General features: G+C 38.5%; 1 protein-coding gene across 3 annotated transcripts in view; it reads right to left on the bottom strand.

The window, feature by feature from the left end:
- The window catches only part of LOC124793631 (WD repeat-containing protein 73-like), a 130,707-nt gene that overhangs the window by 46,768 nt on the left and 61,154 nt on the right, over window positions 1-22,785 (bottom strand). For all 3 annotated transcript variants that reach the window (XM_047258036.1, XM_047258035.1, XM_047258037.1), the window contains 3 exons: window positions 22,394-22,616; window positions 15,164-15,254; window positions 10,423-10,716 (listed from right to left, as the gene is read on the bottom strand). In XM_047258036.1, the coding sequence (XP_047113992.1) occupies window positions 10,423-10,716; window positions 15,164-15,254; window positions 22,394-22,616 (608 nt within the window). The remainder of the gene's footprint in view (window positions 1-10,422; window positions 10,717-15,163; window positions 15,255-22,393; window positions 22,617-22,785) is intronic.

Raw genomic sequence — 22,785 nt, forward strand, 5'->3', positions numbered from 1 at the left:
CAATGAGGGAAAGAATCATAAAAATGTTCATAAGAAGAAAGCAACGGAAGAAGGAAGGATAATTAGGGTTTAACATCCCATTAACAACAAGGTCTTCATAGATAAAGCACAACCTCAGACTAGGGAAGCCAGGCCATGTCCTCTCAAAGGGGTCATTTTGGCATTCACCTTAATTGATTTATCTAAATCAGGGAAAATCAGAACCTACATGGCTGGATGAGATTTGAACTACCACCCCCTGAATATGAATCCAGCACCTTATCACTGCATCACCTCACAATATGAAATGAAAGGAATGCAATAATATAAATCACTTAGAAATGAAATCAGTAGGAAGTACAAGAAAATTGAAGCAAAACAGCTGCAAGAAAAATGGAGAAAAAATGTAAAAGAAATTGTCTGAAGGGCACACTCGGGATACAGGAAAGTAAAAATACCTCTTGGAGAAGTTAAAGATCAAGGCCTCAACACAGAATGTGAAAGGAATTCCACTGTTAAATACAGAGGAGATATATGTAAAGAGTACATTGAGGGCCTCTACAAGGGGGGAGGAACTATCTGCTTACATGATAGAAGAAGAAATGAGTTTCAATCAAGAAGACATAGGGGATCCGGTATTAGAGTAAGGAGTTTGACAGAGAATCTTAAGACTTGCGATCAAACAAAGCAAAAGGGGTAAATAACATTTTTTTAGAATTTTTGAAATCAATGGTGAAAGTGGCAACTCCATGTTATTCAAGTTTATATGAAGAATGTATGAGACTGGAGATATACCATCTAACTTTTCAAAAAAACATTATCCATACAACCCCAAAGACAGTAAGGGTACATAAATGTGAGAATTATAATACAATCAGCTTGACAGCTCATGTTCCCAAACTACTGAGCAGTATAACTTGCTTATTGCTGGAAAAGAAAACTGAGAACCTGTTAGAGCACAGATTAGGTTGGCTACAGGAAAGGTAAAGGCATCAGAGAGGCGGTTTTGATGTTACACTTGATAATGAAATCAAAACTTAGAGAACAAGATACATTCAGTGGATTTGATGAAGTAGAATAAGTGTGGGACTATATTGTGCAATATATTTGAAATCCACAGAAAAATAGGTATATGCTATAGGGAAAGATGAATAATACACAATATGTACAGGAAATGAAGAGGTAACAACAACAATGGGTCACCACGACAGAAGGGCTCAGGTTACATAGGGAAAGCATTGAAGGAAATAAAATAATGGTTTAAAAGGGGGTATTAAAATTCAGAGTGAATGCCTACCAATGATGAGATTCTCTGATGATACTGCTACCCCCTATTGCTACACACAGGTAAAGTGAAGAAGAATGGAATGAGCTGCTGAATGGAATAAACACTCTGCTGAGCACATAACATGGATTGAGAGAAAACCAAGGAAAGACAAAACTGTTAACAAGCAGTAGAAAAGAAATTATTGTCAGACTGTAAGTCCATCAACACTGGGGAAAATGTAATAGACAAAGTGAAGGAATTCTGCTATCTTGAAAGCAAAAGAACATGTGACAGACAACGCAATAATTACATAATAAAAGCAAGGAAGGGAGATTAGAGTTTAATTTCCCTTCAACATTGAAGTCATTACAGAGGGAGCACAAGCTTTGATTGTTTCAAGAATGGGGAAGGAAATTGGCCACACCCTTTCAAAGGAACCATTGTGGCATTTGGCAGCAGAGATTTAGGGAAATCTCAGAAAATCTAAATCAGGATTGTCGGACACAGACTTGAACAGTTGTCCTCCCAAATGTGAGACAGTGTGCTAACTAGTCATAAAAAGACTAGCAGCGGCAAAGAGAGCATTCTTGTCGAAAGATGTCTGCTATTATCAAACATAATTCTTAATCTGAGAAAAACTTCTGAGAATATATGCCTGAAATGCAGCATTGTTTAAAAGTGAATCACTGACTGTGGAAAAACTAGAAAAGGTGAGAATAAAAGCATTTGATATGTGGTCTTACAGAAGAATGCTTGAAATGCAACAAATAATGTGTTAAGTGAATATTTCACTCTGTTATGAAGAGGAAATTGTGGTTAGCCATATGAAACCAGTCAGAAAACAGATTTATTTAATTTTTTGTTTTGGGGTGGGGGTGGGGGCAGATAATTTAGGCATCTGGGGCTACAGTATGACGTGAAACTTAACTATTGCATAAAATGAATACGATTATCTGACACATCAAAACTAACACTGATATTGATCTTTAGCATTTTTCTAAAATCTGTTTCGCACCCAAATGGTATGCATTAAAAGTAGCGTAATATGATGTGTTTCTGGTGTAACACAAAAGCACATTCTTGGTAAAGGGTATGACATACATTAGAGTAATGATATCCATGTGGTTATTTTTTTTTCGTCAGCTCAGTATACAGGAATAAAGTGTCACGGCCAACAATTTGTGCTAGTAAATTGGCACACTACACGGGAATAGCCAGTCAGAATATTGGTGGTGGTAGAAATTTCTGAGTAACGAGGCCAAACCTGTGTTATTTTTTCATAGAATGAAGACATTTGAAGCTACTGCTGATGGTCTGTCCATTAGACGGACAGATGAATTCAGCATCTTCCTTTATTCTAGAGCGTGAGGGAACAAATATTCACCCTCCCTGTGCCTCCTCCACCACCTCTGCACATTCATGTCACAGTCACCTGTGTAAAATAGTTAAGTTAATCCACAATATTCACAGCTCATAAAAGGAAGGTGGGCAATTAGATGTACACAACAAAAACCTTTTGATGGTTAAATAGCTGGTGGACTTCAAAATCTGTACTGTGTGATTTTACTTTTATAGACATGTATTCTAATGTATGACTTAATTCTGAGCTGGTGGTCAACAAAGTCTAAGGATCTATATTGTCATGTCATAATTACACTCGGGTCCATTCCAAAACACATGGTTCTTAATGAAGTACAACACTTAACACTGAAAGCACACTTATTACAGAAACCAATGTATAGACAGAACAGAATGAACTCCCGGATGGAGAATGCTGCTATTTAGACAAACATAAAATACTAGCTCCACTTCAAGATGTTACCTACAGTTAAACAGTTATAAAGAAATGCCAGGGAATGTATTATTCCAATCTTCTATTAGTCCACATCCTCCTCCCCCTTCTCTCTGTCCAACTCCTCAACCCCATCTCTCTGCCTCCTCCTTCACCCAGCTCTCTCTCTGTTGATCTCCTCCATCCACCCTCCCTGTCCATCTCCTCCTCCCTCCCCACTCTGCCCATCTCTTCCTCTTTCCTTTCCATGCCCAACTCTTCCTTCCCCCCTCCTCTCACCACATTATCACTACTATCCCAAAGAGAGCCTGCTGGTTCTTTCCAGACCATACCTAATGTGTCTACCACCTTCGGTTTTGGGGGTTAGAATTATCTTTCTATCTGTAACTTTGACCATGTACCCATATTTCAAATATATTTCATGTGTATTTAACATATTTCACATATATTTGTACACATATATCAACTGTATATCTAGTGAATTTTGCCCTATAGTTCCATTTTCACAAAGCTCAATGTTTATGACATTAGACTTCATTGGCCACCAGCTCAGAATTAAGTCATATGTTAGAATACCTGTCTATAAAAGTAAAATCACACAGTACAGATTGTGAAGTCCACTAGGTATTTACCCATCAAAAGGATTTTTTTGCGTACATCTCATTGCCCACCTTCGTTTTATGGGCTGTGAACAAGTTTAACTACTTTGCACAGGTGATTGTGACGTGCATGTATTTCCCTCACGCTCCCCTGAATAGAACAGTCATATAGTGATATAATTTTGCAGGTACAGTAGTATATGTGGCTACTGTCTGTAGAATGTGCTGTGAATAGGATTAGTAGCAAAAATTAATACACTGTAGTGTCATGCATAACATGGCAGTTTTACACACAACAACTTATTTCATTCCCTATCTCCTTAATTGAGTGCCATACAACGCTATATTTTTGAAGGTACATTCAGTGACATATATAGACATCATGTGAAAAATGTGTTGCAAATAGCAAGGAAGTAATAAATTTAAATGACACACATGATGCATCAATTTTTTAAGCATCTCAATGTTTATGATGTCACACCTCCTGAACTCTGTGTCATACAATAACATGCATCAAGTCTCCGGGCTGTATCTCACTTCCTGCTGTAATATTCAGTGGTATATGCGAACACTGTCTGCAAAATGTGTCGTGAATACACTTTGTGATAACAAAGTGCTCTCATTCTCAAATATTGGATGAAAGAAGTAAGGGTGCTCACGTGCCATGAGCTACACTTCTTTTTCACCCCCATCTCCAACCCTTTGATAGATAGGTATATGTAATGTAGCTTATGTTTTAATTCATGGTATAAGCCATCTCTGTTCCAAATTTCATCCAAATCCGTCCACCTGTTTCACCTTGAAGGAGTAACAAATATACTCTCTCTCTCTCTCTCTCTCTCTCTCTCTCTCTCTCTCTCTCTCTCTCTCTCTCTCTCTCTCTTTTGAAGAAAAAGACACATTGTTTCACAGGTTTTCATATGAGCTGACTACAGCACTCTGGATCTACATCTTGTCAGGGTCCCAGGTATGGCAACATTGGAGGATCCTGTCCTATGTATGGTAGCACTGGAGACACCTCATGTTACAGTCATGTTATTAGGAACATTGAAGGAAGCCTCACATATCCAAATTTTGCAGCGATCAGCAATCTTCAGTTTCCTTCAACAGAAAGCCCCCATTATCAATGTGCACGTCAAGACTGTAGTATAGCTTCATATGGAGGACAAGGACAACATCTGTGCTTATGTCTTCCTGATGATACGTCATAATCCTAAACTTCGAATGTGGTGTCTAACAAATGAGGAGGGATACAGAACAGTCCAAAGTGGCCTCTTTGAAACTTTTCTGATAGTTCACTTTTCACAGTGGTGTAAAAATACATACAAAGTTTCCAAGGCTGTATCCCTCACTGCCTGGCACTTGGCATTACAGTGCTCTCGGTGCTTCTCCTTGACATTCAGGATCCATATGCGAGCCAGCTGTCCTGTTTCTTTGGTCCTAGTGGTAAGCTGTTTCACATGGTCATCCTGACTATTGTCTACTTGAAAAGGAAAAAAATGTATCATTGTCGCTAAGGTCTCGTGACCATGGAGCAGAAAGAATAATATGAGCCGCTATTGTCTTGCTTCGCTGTGTTGTATGCAAATGTCATGACAGGCAATATTGTACCCCAATCTCTCTGTCCAACATCAGCACACATTGAGAGCATATTTGCCTAAAGCATTCTGTCACACAAGTCATCTGTGGGTGGTGCCAGCTGCCGTCTTGGTGGTAATGCTGCCATGTGAGGTTAACTCTGGTACTGGCCACGACTGGAAAAGTTTCCCCACAATTAAATCATCACATGGGATGCTCTGTGCTTCAAAATGTCTTCTACAAGTAACCTTGCACTTCCTGGAAATTCAGCAGTTGTCTTCGTTTTGGAGACAGTGTGGCAGGTAAGATAGTCCATACAGACTATAATCCATTGATTCCCATTTTTCAAGTTCAGTAATCTCCCCCAAGAGGTTAATTCCAATTTTGTGGAATAGTATTGTTGCAGGTGGAATTGCTACTAGAGGTGCTGGAAGCAACTGTGGCAATGCTTCCATTGCTGGCATGCCTTATAGCAGCTCACTTAGTGCCTAATGGGTTGACAGAGATCTGGCCAGTGATACCTGCATCTAATTCTGTCTACAGTCTTCACAAATCCTATGTGACTGGATGCTGGCGTGTCATTGAAATATCCAAAGATAGCTAGTCATAGATGAGCTGGGATGACAAGCAAACATTTCTGCTCCAGTGGATCATAATTCCTATTATACAATGTTCTCCTCTGCTCAGTTTCTCCTCCTTCATGGCCTCTACAGTTTTCAGCAATGTTAGATCAGAAAAGTCATTTAATGCAGTGATGACTGAGACTTCATCCACTATGCTCTGCCAACGGATTCTTTGAATGCCAGTCAGTATCCTTGTGTATGTGTCTGTTTTTGTATACCACTGCAACATTCTGCTCCAGATGTCTCAGTGCCCACCTTGCCAGCTGACCTGACAGATCCTTCAAGCTAGTCAGCCTATGTATAGAACGGTGGCCCATCTCAATGCCAAATGGTCTGCGAAATAAATATGGCCAGAATCTGTTGATGGTCCAACAAGTGTGAAGCACTCATTTCATGAATTTGTAGTAGAACTGTGCCTAACCCGTACCCACCAGCGTCAGTGTGAAATTCTGTCTCAAAGTCCTCTTCATACAACACTAGGACATAGATTTTAGCACCTCTTAAGGGTAAACTAAGCTCTTCCTTGCACCTTGTTACAAGAAAATTTGCTGCATCCCTACAGTAGTTATGTAAGGGATGCACTTTGATACAGAAGTCCTTTATGAATCGCTAGTAGTATAACACATTCCAAAGAAACTTCTCGCATCACAAATGTGATGAGTCAGAAAATTGGTGAGATATCTTTATTTTCACTGGATTGGGACAGACCCCATTGCCATTAACTAGGTGCCTCCAGATTTTCATTTGTTGAACAGCAAAGAGGCACTTTTTTGGATTCAGGTGGAGGCCTTCCATCTGAACATGCTTCAACAGGATTGTTAGGCAGGTCATCCAGATAGCAAAGACAGGTCATCCACTTAAGGTGTCAAAGCAGTGTTCATCCTACACTTGAAGGTGGCTGGAACATTACACAGGCCACATGGCATAACTTTGAACTCATAGAGGCTGTCAGGAATTATGAAGGCACTCTTCTTGGTCAGCCTTGTCATGTCACAATTTGTCTGTAGCCTGTCTGGATTTCCATAGCTGAGAAATGCTTAGCCGCTTTCAAACCATTTAGTTTGTCATCAATATGCAGTAATGAGTACACATTTTACACATTTTTTTCTGTGATTTTGTTGAGTCATTGGTAGCCAAGGAAGAAATGGCATCGTCTTCTTCACAAGAATCACTGAAGGTTCTATGATATCATCCAGGAGGACCTTCTCCACTTCCTCTCAAATTACATCTCAGTAAGGCAGCAACACATTATACAAAAGCTGACTGGTACATGATCTCCCAAGTTGATATGGTGTTTTACCATGGTTTGCTTGGTTTGTCTTTTCTCCACTCCAGTTTGATACTAGGTTCCTTTACTGTGTTATCCATACTGGTGGCAGAGCATAAAGCTTTCTTGATGGCAATGAGAGTTGTCCATCCTGACTGGTTCAGCTGTTCCTATGCACATACCTTCTGGGATGTGTTGTGGCTGCTTGTGACAATTAATGACCCAAAATTCTCCTTCATCTCCTGTAGTATTTATGATCACTGCTGGCATACAGATTTATTTTGTGAGCCTGTTAGCTTTCTGCAATTGACAAAAGCTTCACAGTTTAAATGAGCATCTAGATTGATGACTTGAACTCATTTAGTTGATGACAGAAGAAGAACAATGTGTTCAGTGCCAAACGGCTGCCCAGAGCAATCTTTGTTATGGTGCTTGTTGAAACAGTTTTGTCTGGAGTTCTAATCTACCACAGTCTATGACTACCTGTGATACATTTTATGAGCCCCATCCAAAAATAACATAATGGCTATGTTCTTTTAAAACAACAAGGTCAAAAGGCTGTGTTCTGTCCTTGATAGATATTCTTGCAACAGATGAACATATTTTCCACAAGCAAACTTCAGCACAACTGCTTTGGTATCACGGAACATAGTCTTTGTTACCTTGTGACAATAAGCATTAAATGTTACCCAAAACAGAAGTGCCTGAGATGACTAGCACCTGGGCAGGTTAGCCATCAATGAGATTTCCTGATATTATAGTAACTGTCCATGTAGGATTTTCATCTGTGGTTGCCTCACCTACATAGATATTCACCTTGCTTACTTTTCCAACAATTTGATAGCAGGTGAGCAACTGATATCACTCAAAGGCGAGGTTATCAGCACCCCTACCACGATGGGGAGTGACCTCTTCCATGGTACGGCTATAGACTTTGTCCCACAGATCAACTATATGTCTTTTCCCAAAGATGCTTAAATTGTTCTACCATAAGGGGACTCTTCAGCATGGAATTTGTATCATTGAGCTGCTTTTCATTGTTCTCTTATCACTGCTGAGCTACCCTGTCCAAGTAAAAGCACACATCTGAAAAATACATTAGGTCATTCCACCTGTTGTATTTGGTGACTGTCAAATTGTTTGAGGCATCTCATTGGGTCCTGACCAGCATACCCGAAGATCACTAAAGGACGTCTGATGCACAGCTGACTTACTGCTTTTATGGAATTCACTGGTCACATGTGTATATGGATCATTGAAACAATGTACTACTTGTATTCCAGTTTTTGTTGGTGATGGATTTTACATCCCCCTACTGGAGCCACAGTGATGTAGATGTTTTTGAGCACTCATCCGAAAGTAGGGTTATCAATGAAGTACAACGCTTAGCACTGAAAACGTGTATTACAAGCACTAACTGTCACCCAGAGTAGAAATGAACTTATGGACAGAGAGTGTTACTATTTCAAATGTAACAAACATAAGAAGTTTTGAGAATCTTCTAGAAATGATAAATACTAAATAACAATATTTGCTGTTGAAATTTGAACCAGTGACCTGCAGCACATCAGCCAGTAATGCTAATTGCTATTCCACCCATGCACCACAGTGCGGCGGCGTGGTTCTTTCCTTCCTTTTACGACGGACCTACACCTACCTGTGAACATTGTCTAAGCAGATCATCAGTAGGAAAGCCGAGTGAAACCTATTGTATTCGATGTGAACCAGGCTGCAATTTAAGTCACTAATCTACATTTTGCGAGAAAGTTTTCACACAAATGCAAGGTTGGAAATTTTGTCCTCAGTTAATATATTCTGAAACTTAGGTGAACAAGTATTACTGCCAAGTCCATGCTAGTCTTAACACAGTCGCTCACAATCCCTTTCACTCATGTTAGCAAGTTTATGGTGTTGCATTTCTCAAAAACTTAATAGCTACAAAAATACTGATTGTTTTTGATTGATAATGCTCCCCAAATATTAAGTCTGTCGGTACAAAATGCAGTCACAGTTTTTAGCCACTGACCTGCTCAATACGCCATGCGGAATATATGTCTTTTTTCCATCACAAAATTCACTTAAAATTTCCGAAATTTGTACACGCCCATTGGAATAATTATGCCGTCACTTTACCACACTTTTGATGTATGAAACACTGCTAGATCTGGCAACTTATCGTTTCCATCGGAATTACTACTACACATGTCCGAACTGTTTCATGGCTAGGCTCCCACCCTTCTCTAGAATACTCTTAGTCTTCTCTACCAGCAGAGAAAGGTGCGCGAAAAATATTGCCTTACCATTGGTCAGTTTAATGAACAGCCAATAGCTAAACAACATTCTCCCACGTCAACCCGCGCTTTTCATCAATAACCAATCGCAAAACAGTAAACCTAACGACTGCACTTTTTACTGACGTAATAATCTAATATGCTGAAATTTTGTTTATGCATAAAGTTATTTACTATTGTTATTTATACCTGAATTAACTTTCCCTTTACCATAAACTTACTTTACAAATCTATTCTACAAAAATCCCCTTTGTCCATATCCATACTTCTGCGAAATGTTCCCACACTAAATCCTACTACATAACTTGTAAAACAATTATCTTCATATTAACCTTAAACCACACACACACATCATTCATACTACTAAAATACATTTATAACATTTTACATACACAAAAAGACATAATAACAATTTATGAAATTACTAGAACAGTTTATGAAAAACATTCTATTACTTTAGTGCACTCTAGTGGGCACAGTCGAAACTAAAATCGCAGTCCCCCTATCCAATATTGTCCTCTATCGGCTGATACATAAACTACGTACACGTCCAGTCTCGCTTCACCATCTGTCACTATCCAGCTCTGAGACACATCTCCCACTTAACCGCCTCCAAGGCAGGATAGTTATACGGCACTACGCCTCAACAGCTCATAACAGTTTGCATATAGCTAAACAGTATCATCATAATGTGAAACTTTTGTTTCTCCCAGCATATAAAATATTCAAGAAACTTATGGGAATTCATCCTGGTGATGAATTCAAAAATCACTGGCATTTCGAAAGGTGAACACATCATCAATTCAAGGTAAGAAACCCATTAATGCCTTGAAAATTACAGGGTGTTCACCTGTCAAAATATTGGCAGTTATCAAAGGTGACATTCAGCTGCATTCCTGTAAATTGCTATCACAGTTGCTCCATGATCAGTGTTCATTGTGTTCCAGATTTATGTTATATGAGATTCTTATTTGATTACAATAATTAATAATAAGAAGGAAAAACATCATGGAAAGTTTCACTCACCACACGTTAGGTGACCATCTGTAGAACCAGTTCGTGTGTCATACAGACTTGCTGAACCTTCATTTTCTGAACAAACTGCAATTATGTTTCGTGACACAAATTCTGCTTTCACTGTACTTTCTTCTCCAGTGCATGGACTTAAGCCTGTTGTACCAACCGATTTCCCCACAGTTAGATCAATCCAAGTAATACCTTTTCTGTTTGTTGTAACTAGGGCAAGTTTATCTTCATTATTTATTGCCATGAAAGGTTCGAACTGACTGCATTTAATTGTCTGCAGTATTGAAATGTAATCTGTATAAAAAAAATAATGATAAAAATTTTTAAAAACTGTATGTATTATTTGTATTTCTAATTACATATCTAACAGTAGCCTTAAATTTCCATGTTTTCATTCACTTCTTTCCTGCAATGAAAAAAATCAATTGGTATCATGTTACAACTGATTTCAGTTATTCAAACAGTTCAAAAATGGAAAAAGAGCTACAGGCAAAGTATGATGATTTTTCAACTACCGGGTCAAACTAAACAATCAGAAAGTATTAGATACAAGTAATAAAATAGACAAATTAATAGGTCAAAAAACACAGACAAGTATGAGTAAATATAAATGACTCAGCCAGTAAAAAGAATCCCATTATTGTTCAGGGACTTCACAATCTCTCAAAACTACATTTGTGTATACTTTAGGATCTCTGAACTTAGAACTGATGTTAGTTTATACACATTAAGCACAGTTATAATTTACATTCATGAATGCAGGGAACAACAAACCATGGATCATCTCCTCATCTGCAAACTGCACTTAACTACAGGCTCCCTAAAAGAACTGATGGCAGCTAATCATGAACCCTATGATGTGGCTAAATATTGATTACACAGTATTTCAAATATTTGTTATTACGTAAACCTGTTTGTAGAAAGTTGGTAATGCTTACAGTACCAGAATGAAATTATGTATGTACTGTTTTGGTTACAAAATGTATGTTTTCTGACATGATTAAAAAAAATAAAATGAACTAAGTTCATTTTGGAATATTCAGATTTACGGAATCTATTTATTGTACTTCTACACAAATATTTTTTGTGCAGTTTGTTTGAATTCGCTTGGAACTCTTCAAACTTCAAAGAAAAGTTACGTGAAGCATTGCACAATGAGGATATAAAATGATTAGCAGGAAAAAGGTGGGGAGAAAATAAAGAGGCTGCAGCAAATAGTGTTTCAACTTGTTGTTGTTGTTGTTGTTGTGGTCTTCAGTCCTGAGACTGGTTTGATGCAGCCCTCCATGCTACTCTATCCTGTGCAAGCTTTTTCATCTCCCAGTACCTACTGCAACCTACATCCTTCTGAATCTGCTTAGTGTATTCATCTCTTGGTCTCCCTCTACGATTTTTACCCTCCACGCTGCACTCCAATACTAAATTGGTGATCCCTTGATGCCTCAGAACATGTCCTACTAACCGATCCCTTCTTCTGGTCAAATTGTGCCACAAACTTCTCTTCTCCCCAATCCTATTCAATACTTCCTCATTAGTTATGTGATCTACCCATCTAATCTTCAGCATTCTTCTGTAGCACCACATTTCAAAAGCTTCTATTCTCTTCTTGTCCAAACTATTTATCGTCCATGTTTCACTTCCATGCATGGCTACACTCCATACAAATACTTTCAGAAACGACTTCCTGACACTTAAATCAATACTGGATGTTAACAAATTTCTCTTCTTCAGAAACGCTTTCCTTGCCATTGCCAGCCTACATTTTATATCCTCTCTACTTCGACCATCATCAGTTATTTTGCTCCCCAAATAGCAAAACTCCTTTACTACTTTAAGTGCCTCATTTCCTAATCTAATTCCCTCAGCATCACCCGACTTAATTAGACTACATTTCATTATCCTTGTTTTGCTTTTGTTGATGTTCATCTTATATCCTCCTTTCAAGACACTGTCCATTCCATTCAACTGCTCTTCCAAGTCATTTGCTGTCTCTGACAGAATTACAATGTCATCGGCGAACCTCAAAGTTTTTATTTCTTCTCCATGAATTTTAATACCTACTCCGAATTTTTCTTTTGTTTCCTTTACTGCTTGCTCAATATACAGATTGAACAACATCGGGGAGAGGCTACAACCCTGTCTCACTCCCTTCCCAACCACTGCTTCCCTTTCATGTCCCTCGACTCTTATAACTGCCATCTGGTTTCTGTACAAATTGTAAATAGCCTTTCGCTCCCTGTATTTTACCCCTGCCACCTTTAGAATTTGAAAGAGAGTATTCCAGTCAACATTGTCAAAAGCTTTCTCTAAGTCTACAAATGCTAGAAACGTAGGTTTGCCTTTCCTTAATCTTTCTTCTAAGATAAGTCGTAAGGTCAGTATTGCCTCACGTGTTCCAGTGTGTCTACGGAATCCAAACTGATCTTCCCCGAGGTTGGCTTCTACTAGTTTTTCCATTCGTCTGTAAAGAATTCGTGTTAGTATTTTGCAGCTGTGACTTATTAAACTGATAGTTCGGTAATTTTCACATCTGTCAACACCTGCTTTCTTTGGGATTGGAATTATTATATTCTTCTTGAAGTCTGAGGGTATTTCGCCTGTTTCATACATCTTGCTCACCAGATGGTAGAGTTTTGTCAGGACCGGCTCTCCCACGGCCGTCAGTAGTTCCAATGGAATATTGTCTACTCCGGGGGCCTTGTTTCGACTCAAGTCTTTCAGTGCTCTGTCAAACTCTTCACGCAGTATCATATCTCCCATTTCATCTTCATCTACATCCTCTTCCATTTCCATAATATTGTCCTCAAGTACATCGCCCTTGTATAGACCCTCTATATACTCCTTCCACCTTTCTGCTTTCCCTTCTTTGCTTAGAACTGGGTTTCCATCTGAGCTCTTGATATTCATACAAGTCGTTCTCTTATCTCCAAAGGTCTCTTTAATTTTCCTGTAGGCGGTATCTATCTTACCTCTAGTGAGATAGGCCTCTACATCCTTACATTTGTCCTCTAGCCATCCCTGCTTAGCCATTTTGCACTTCCTGTCGATCTCATTTTTGAGACGTTTGTATTCCTTTTTGCCTGTTTCATTTACTGCATTTTTATATTTTCTCCTTTCATCAATTAAATTCAATATTTCTTCTGTTACCCAAGGATTTCTACTAGCCCTCGTCTTTTTACCTACTTGATCCTCTGCTGCCTTCACTACTTCATCCCTCAAAGCTACCCATTCTTCTTCTACTGTATTTATTTCCCCCATTCCTGTCAATTGCTCCCTTATGCTCTCCCTGAATCTCTGTACAACCTCTGGTTCTTTTAGTTTATCCAGGTCCCATCTTCTTAAATTCCCACCTTTTTGCAGTTTCTTCAGTTTTAATCTACAGGTCATAACCAATAGATTGTGGTCAAAGTCCACATCTGCCCCTGGAAATGTCTTACAATTTAAAACCTGGTTCCTAAATCTCTGTCTTACCATTATATAATCTATCTGATACCTTTTAGTATCTCCAGGGTTCTTCCATGTATACAACCTTCTTTCATGATTCTTAAACCAAGTGTTAGTTATGATTATGTTGTGCTCTGTGCAAAATTCTACCAGGCGGCTTCCTCTTTCATTTCTGTCCCCCAATCCATATTCACCTACTATGTTTCCTTCTCTCCCTTTTCCTACACTCGAATTCCAGTCACCCATGACTATTAAATTTTCGTCTCCCTTCACAATCTGAATAATTTCTTTTATTTCATCATACATTTCTTCAATTTCTTCGTCATCTGCAGAGCTAGTTGGCATATAAACTTGTACTACTGTAGTAGGTGTGGGCTTCGTATCTATCTTGGCCACAATAATGCGTTCACTATGCTGTTTGTAGTAGCTTACCCGCATTCCTATTTTCCTATTCATTATTAAACCTACTCCTGCATTACCCCTATTTGATTTTGTGTTTATAACCCTGTAGTCACCTGACCAGAAGTCTTGTTCCTCCTGCCACCGAACTTCACTAATTCCCACTATATCTAACTTCAACCTATCCATTTCCCTTTTTAAATTTTCTAACCTACCTGCCCGATTAAGGGATCTGACATTCCACGCTCCGATCCGTAGAACGCCAGTTTTCTTTCTCCTGATAACGACATCCTCTTGAGTAGTCCCCGCCCGGAGATCCGAATGGGGGACTATTTTACCTCCGGAATATTTTACCCAAGAGGACGCCATCATCATGTAATCATACAGTAAAGCTGCATGCCCTCGGGAAAAATTACGGCTGTAGTTTCCCCTTGCTTTCAGCCGTTCGCAGTACCAGCACAGCAAGACCGTTTTGGTTATTGTTACAAGGCCAGATCAGTCAATCATCCAGACTGTTGCCCTTGCAACTACTGAAAAGGCTGCTGCCCCTCTTCAGGAACCACACGTTTGTCTGGCCTCTCAACAGATACCCCTCCGTTGTGGTTGCACCTACGGTACGGCTATCTGTATCACTGAGGCACGCAAGCCTCCCCACCAACGGCAAAGAAGGGAAATATAAGAAATTGGGATGGGCAAGTACTAAGGAAACTGGTACAATGAAGACAGAAGTGCATATCGAGAAAGTGAAGTTTAGTTTGATTTGAGACAATGGAGAAAGAATAAATTAAAGTGTAAAGGAAGATCCAATGTGCAGTTCTTAGGTGCTCACTGACAAGAAACGTCCTTTAAACTCTGCTATTGTGCTACAAAATATGCAAACAAAATAATGAGCAATTACCAGATTTTTCAGAGCCCATCTGGTACATGACTATCCCATTTAGAGCTTTTTGGGAGGCAACAAACTTTTTCTTTCCATACAGAACTCTCATCTGGAAACAAAAAATGAAATAAGCTACAAATTTTTCCCTAGATATTTATTTAAAAGGAATACATAACTAAAATGGTGTGCCAAATATTTAGATAATACAAAGTTACAATGAATATATAAAGGTAAAGACAAAAGATTAAGACAAAAATTGAAGACAAAAGATTAAGAAAGCAGTTATCTGAGGAGAAATCATATTAAACAGCAGGAATGGAAAACATTTCCCAGTGGTATCATATCCTATTAAAAATATGCCTACAGCAATAGTATTCATCATTTCCCTTCGCTATGTTTATAAGTTGTTAATGACTTTTCACAATCTATTGTTTCTTCTTCAACACACTTGTCATGGTGAAACTGACATTTTGTCACGTTTTAAATATGTCACGATTAAACTGGAATTTACTACAGAATCATAGTCTGTCTTGATCAGATAAATTGATATGCGATAAAAACAGACACTATTATATTACAATAAATGTTGCCAGTTTTAAAAATTACTAGACTTAAATTAATTAATAAACTTTCAATATTTTTTGAAATGCCTTATAATCTCATATAAAGTGCAAAAAATGGAATCTACCAACAGCAAATCAGATGATTGTTTCTATGGAACACAATTTTTATTTCTGATTATTAAGTTTATGTACATCCTAAACCTGCCTTTATCAGATATATCAAGAAATCTAACACAACATCCAAATATTAAAATATGTAAATATTTTTTGCATTAATTAATGTTTTTGCTGTTATTTGTGCTTCAGTGCATGACACTGCAGACATTAGTGCCATATATTGAACTGAAACTGAAATTTGTGTTTGATCACAATCAACGAACAGAAGCAGTAAACAAGTAAGACATGAAATTCCTGTGAACTAATTTCACATGTTTTTTACAAACTCCATATGGGAAAAAAAACCTACCAGTGTGCATCCATGTGATTCTTATTTGTGGGATTCTAGAAAAGCTCATCAAGAAAGAACAAAATCAGAAGACTCCTGACTGGGAGAGGATACCCCCATGCAACAATGAGGATGATTTTCTAGCAATTTTGAATTGTTTTGGAAAGAGAGTTGTCATGTGATAAGGTGCATTTTCCATAGCAAGAAAACCAAGCTGAAGCTATCATGGCACTGCTTTAAACAAGGTATGTGAAAGTATGTATTATTTCTTGCTTTGAACTGTACTAGCCCAAAAGAACTGAGAAAAAGTAACATTTTCCTTCACTGTTATGTTTTTTTAACATCAATACACAAACAGACAGACCGACAAAACAGCATGATAATTTTACCTCATGCACACTGTGCTGTGTGACAGAAACTGCCAGCACACCCACTACTGGCAAGAGATGCAATACACTGCACAGAGCAGGCATGTAGTTGGTGCACACAGAGCACCAAGAAGGTTGATATGATACTGAAAAGTCATGGATGGAATGTAAATAATGCACGGAGTAAAGGTAATCTCTCACCATACAGTTTAGATGTTGAGCAGTTGACACGCACATACACAAAATTGAAAACATAGTGGAGTTTCCAACCAATGCCCTTCCTAGGAGCCAACAGATACAAAACACACATACATTGTCCCAAGCACCGCAGGTCAAGTGAGGCGTGAGCTTCAGATGAGAAACATGGTGGGAAAGGGAAGGATGGTACGGAGAGAAAGGCAGCTATGGCTAGGATGGAAATGTCCCAAGGAAGTGGGACAGATCATGGCACAGTGGTTCAACCTGGCGAATGCAGATGGAATTTTATGTGGTTCATGACTGAGCGAATGACTGGATTGAAAAAAGAGGCATGGAGGGTGACAGGTGGGAGTGGGATGACAGAACAGAGGAAGAGGAGGATGGGTAGGATTAGGATGATAGAACAGAGGAAGAGGGTGACTGAAGAGAGGAAAGTGTAGCTACATGATGAAGAGGGACGCAGAGGAATAGAGGGGAAGATAAGTGAGTGATGAGGGTTAGCAGAGAGTGCAGCCTTGAGTATTGTAGGATCAAAGGATGTTTTGCAGCAACAGATCCCATCTATGTAACTTACAAAAGTTGATATTGGAATGGGGGTGGCAGAGGGTAGGAGAGGATCCTAATCACTTGGGTTGTGAAGTAGCCACTGAAGTCAAGTACATCGTTCTCAGCAGCAGGTTCTGCACTGTGCATTCAAATTTGCTCTTGACTGCAGTTTAGTTACAGCCATTCATTAGGAGAACAGTTGGTTGGTGGCCATGTCCACATAAAAGGCTATGCAAAAATTATAGCAGAGCTGGTATATGACATGTCTGCTTTCACAGGTAGTCCCGTCTCTGCTAGTGTAGGAAATGCCACTGATGGAACTGGAAATGGATGTGCTGGGTAGGTGCATAGGGCAGGTCTTCAACAGGAACATGACTCGTGTGGCATGGGACTGGAAACAGGTTCATTAACTAGTGTTAGAATCTGTTGCTGAGTACAACGTACTTCACTTCATTGCTTCATCTATAGACTGAGTGGTCACTTTTATTCCTTTCTTTGTTCTGACTGCACAGAGCTCAAGGTGAAAGCATGAAAAATAAGTCAACACCACCATATACAAGTTAAAACAATGTATGAGGTGCATTCAAAAAGTATGGTGACTTTATATTTTTATGAAAAAATATTTATTTATTCATCAATATTCATGTTGTCCCCTTCAAAGTAATCCCCCAAGGGTACAATGCACTTGGGCCAATGCTTCTTCCAATACCCAAAGCACTTCTCATAAGCATTTTTTTTTTTTGGTACAGCCTTGAGTACTTCCAGTGATGCAGTTTTTATTTCCTCAATTGTTGAGAATCTGTGTCCTTTCATAGGTGTCTTCAGTTTTGGGAACAGAAAAAAATCACAGGGTGCCAAATCCAGTTAACATGGTGGCTGAGGCATGATTGCCATGTTGTTTGTGGCCAAAAAAATCTCTCACAAGCAACAATGACCCAACAGTCATGAATTGTTCTTCCACAATTCGGGACTTTTTTGCATCGCTTCTCACAAATGGCACAGAATGTCAAGGTAATATTCGTTATTGACTGAATGACTTTGAGGCAAAAATTCATGATGCAGTACACCACTGTAATTGGGGAAAAAACCCACAAACAAACAGTGAGTAAAACTTTCAAATTTGATCAAACTTGGCGAGCTTTTTTTCGGTCTTGGCTCTCCGGGATGCTTCCATTGGGAAAACTGGGTTTTGGTTTCTACATCATAATCACAAACCCATGTTTTGGCGCCAGTTATGACCCTTTTGAGCAAATCAGCATCATCATTGATGTCATTCAAGAGCTCCTGAGCAATGCTCATGTCATGGTTCTTCTGACCAATTGAGAAGTTTTGGAACAAACTTCACTGACAAGTCTCATGCCCAAAACAAACAAAAAAATTGCACGAGATGAGCCGACTGATATGCCAACATCCTCAGCAACTTCTCTTATGGTAATTTGACAATTTTAAAAAACAATTTTCTTCACAGCTTCGATGTTATCATCTGTTGTTGTTGTGCTGGGGGTCCAGAGTGAGATTCGTCACTGGCATCTTCTCGCCCATCTTGGAAGAGCTTGTACCGCTTGTAAAGACTCACTGTACACCACCGTCAACATTTCAAGTGTTTTAGAGCACTTGGTTCCAGTTTTCACACAAAATTTGATGCAAATTCTTTGCTCATTTTTTTAATGATAATCGAAACATTAAAACATGTCTAACCTTTCTAACTGTCAAAAACAAATTAAGTATGCTGTACACTTGAAACTGTGAACATATGCTCGGGACATGTGTACCAACACGAAAAAAGATCAATAATTGAATTTACGTTGCCCACGCAATTTGAAAAGTCACCTTACGTTTTGAACAGCCCTCGTAAGATTCTTCTAACTTCTAAACACAACAAACTGAACTTGAATTGGTTGCAAGTGTAGTGACTCCAACTCAGTTTTTTATGCAGCTGGAAGTCAAGAAATATTACAGTCACTTAGATTGTACAATTTACTTCTGGTATCAGCAGATTACTTTTATTTGTTTGAAATTGTAACATATGAGTCTTATTGAGGCAGAGTACGATATAGATAAATGCTAGGCCTGTTCATGCATTAACTAGGTGTGCCTGATATGGTTAGTTTGAGACTTGGCTGTAAAAAGATGTCAATTTTCAAATATACCTTCTTGTCGTTTTACTGTGAAAAACGTGCTCTAACAAGCAATTTATGTTTCATTATTATTGTTTGCAGACACTTTTTAGCAAATTCAACAGGAGGATTCATTATTCGACAATACTTCTGTAGTAGTTGGTTGTTGATTCCCTTCACAACTAAACTCATCTTGTTTTGAGTTAAAGCAGAAGAGTTTCATGGTTCCACCATTTAAGTGTCAGGAAGTCATTTATGAAAGTATTTGTGTGGAGTGTAGCCATGTATGGAAGTGAAATATGGACAATAAGTAGTTTGGACAAGAAGAGAATAGAAGCTTTCGAAATGTGGTGCTACAGAAGAATGCTGAAGATTAGATGGGTAGATCACATAACTAATGAGGAGGTATTGAATAGAATTGGGGAGAAGAGGAGTTTGTGGCACAACTTGACAAGAAGAAGGGACCGGTTGGTAGGACATGTTCTGAGGCATCAAGGGATCACAAATTTAGCATTGGAGGGCAGCGTGGAGGGTAAAAATCAGAGAGGGAGACCAAGAGATGAATACACTAAGCAGATTCAGAAGGATGTAGGTTGCAGTAAGTACTGGGAGATGAAGAAGCTTGCACAGGATAGAGTAGCATGGAGAGCTGCATCAAACCAGTCTCAGGACTGAAGACAACAACAACAACAACAACAACAACCTTCATCCCAAACAATTATGCATATACGAAACTTCCTGGCAGATTAAAACTGTGTGCCCAACCGAGACTCGAACTCGGGACCTTTGCCTTTCGCGGGCAAGTGCTCTACCATCTGAGCTACCGAAGCACGACTCACGCCCGGTACTCACAGCTTTACTTCTGCCAGTACCTCATCTCCTACCTTCCAAACTTTACAGAAGCTTCTGTACCGGGCGTGAGTCGTGCTTCGGTAGCTCAGACGGTAGAGCACTTGCCCACGAAAGGCAAAGGTCCCGAGTTTGAGTCTCGGTCGGGCACACAGTTTTAATCTGCCAGGAAGTTTCATATCAGTGCACATTCCACTGCAGAGTGAAAATCTCATTCTGGAAATTATGTAAATAAACATCAAATTGTACACAAGCCTAATATAACCAGGGTGTTGCAGGTGTCCCAAATGTCGGCTCCTAATGACTGTCTCATCTCAACAATCACTCAACTAGAATGTACCTGAGTTTGTGGTTATGCCTGTTTCCTACTTATTCATTTATTTTCACGAAAGATTTATTGCATCCTTTAATTTAGACAGTTAAGAAAAGACATACCATGCTCTACCGTCATATCTATTGGTGGCTGCTGAAGCACACGTGGAGTTTGTGGTACTACACATTCAAGGCTGGCCAAGTTCCCCTGTTGTCAGAGTTCTAAAAACCTAACCGAATAATGACACGTGAAAATATTTATTGAAAGTTACAGAAGAATTTATTCAACTGTCTGCTTGTACACAGTGCTTGAATGTTATAGAACACAACAGAGAAAATGAAGAAATGCCATTATTGTGTTTAAGAAAGTAAAATTACATCAATTATCTTTTTTAAAAGTTTTTATACTATGTACAAACACCAACATGCAAACTAATGAAAAGCCATGCATTCCCAAGAAGCATAATGCATTCATAAACACCTCCAAAAATATGTTTAAACATAGGTGTTAAAACTATCAAAATATAAAACTTAAAGAAAAGTCCAGTAGTCCACTGCAGCTGTATTTATTTCAGTCAATTAGAGACCCACACAACCAGTTTCACAACTTTTAAGTTGCATCTTCTGGTGTATATCTGTACTGATTTTTTTAAATTAATGCTTTAACGGTAGTGGGGAATTGAAGTTATTTGAGATACCTTAAAGTACTGAATGAACAGAATTAAACATGGAAGAAAATATTGTGCATCTAGTTAGGAAAATAGGTGTGGATCACACACACCCCACAAAGAACGGGGCTGTGTGTGTTTAATAAATAAGATTCATACCAAAGGAAGGTTACTTACAAATAATGTGTCTTATGGTATAGCAAGTAACCACAGAATGTCAAAGAATAACAGTTGGCGTGGCTAGGCAAAGTTACAGCCCTTCTCAATTGATAACATCGTCATCAACAATGAATGTCATGTCTAAAAAATGAAAGAATAGAATTAGGCATAAGAAACTGATTCTTGATTAAAAAACAGTAAAGTAGTAACTCAAATGAAAAAGAGTTGGGGACCATCCCAATGCAATATAGAAGAATAGCGAAAAACAGGGCTGACTTGTGTTAAAATCATGAACTGTTGTCACTTTACGAATTAAAATATGTTCCTGTTGGCCTCTGTCAAGCAATAGACAATGCTCCTCATAAATGTTATCCAGAACAGGACTGTTCTGGATCGAAGAATAAAATAAAGTTAGTGGTGAAAATTAATGACATTAATGTATTGAAATCTACTGGACGTTATTTTAGCAGCTTTGGGGGCTACCAATAACCAAAGGAAGAAATTTATGCTGCTGGTCTATTGGACTTTTCGTTTATTTTCATATTTTAATAGTTTTGACACATATATTTAAACAACTTTTTACTGTGTGAAATGTCAATCAATAATGTATAACTATTTTAGCTGTGGTTGCCCCAGTTTTAAAACTGTCTGTAACTGAAAAAAAAATTAAATAAATAAATAAAATAAAAAGAAAAAAAAGAAAGGGAAAGAAGAAGGAGGAGGAGGAGGAGGACGAGGAGGAGGAGGAGGAGGAGGAGGAGGGGGGGGGGGGAGGGAGAGAGAGAGAGAGAGAGAGAGAGAGAGAGAGAGAGAGAGAGAGAGAGAGAGAGAGAATATTAAAAAATATGAACGCAATTTACAATCTCAGAATCTTTATCTTCATAAAATCACACGGAAACTTGGGAAATGAGATCCATAAATAATAAACACAGAATCTGCCAGATACAACGTATTACAATATGGTTGGACAAGCTGTCAAACAAGCACAAATTTCAATATTCCATTTAACAAAAGAAAACTTACATCTACTAATGGTGCAGAAGTAAAACCACCACTTATTTGTTTCAAATCATTTTTCTCTAATCTTGCCTGATCAGGCAATTCAGTCAGTGATTTTGGCAGCATTAGCTCCATGACTTCATCATTTCCTCTTCTATCTTTTCCAAATACACATATGCTTTTTTCACCAGATAAAAACAGACGATATTTGGGTGTTTCAAATTTGAACATCTGAAGTACACTGTACCTGTAAAATATGAAAATTTGGAAAATTATACACCATACACACCATAAATAAGTCTTCTTACAAAGTGTAGCAATGTTGTGTGTATCAAAGAATGTCTATGAAGTAAGAAATATCTTCTGTAGACTCCTACATACTTTCAAGAATTTTGAGTTGATCACCTTTAACCATG

This window comes from Schistocerca piceifrons, chromosome 1, assembly GCF_021461385.2.
Source record: "Schistocerca piceifrons isolate TAMUIC-IGC-003096 chromosome 1, iqSchPice1.1, whole genome shotgun sequence".
Classification (NCBI taxonomy): Eukaryota; Metazoa; Arthropoda; class Insecta; order Orthoptera; family Acrididae; genus Schistocerca; species Schistocerca piceifrons.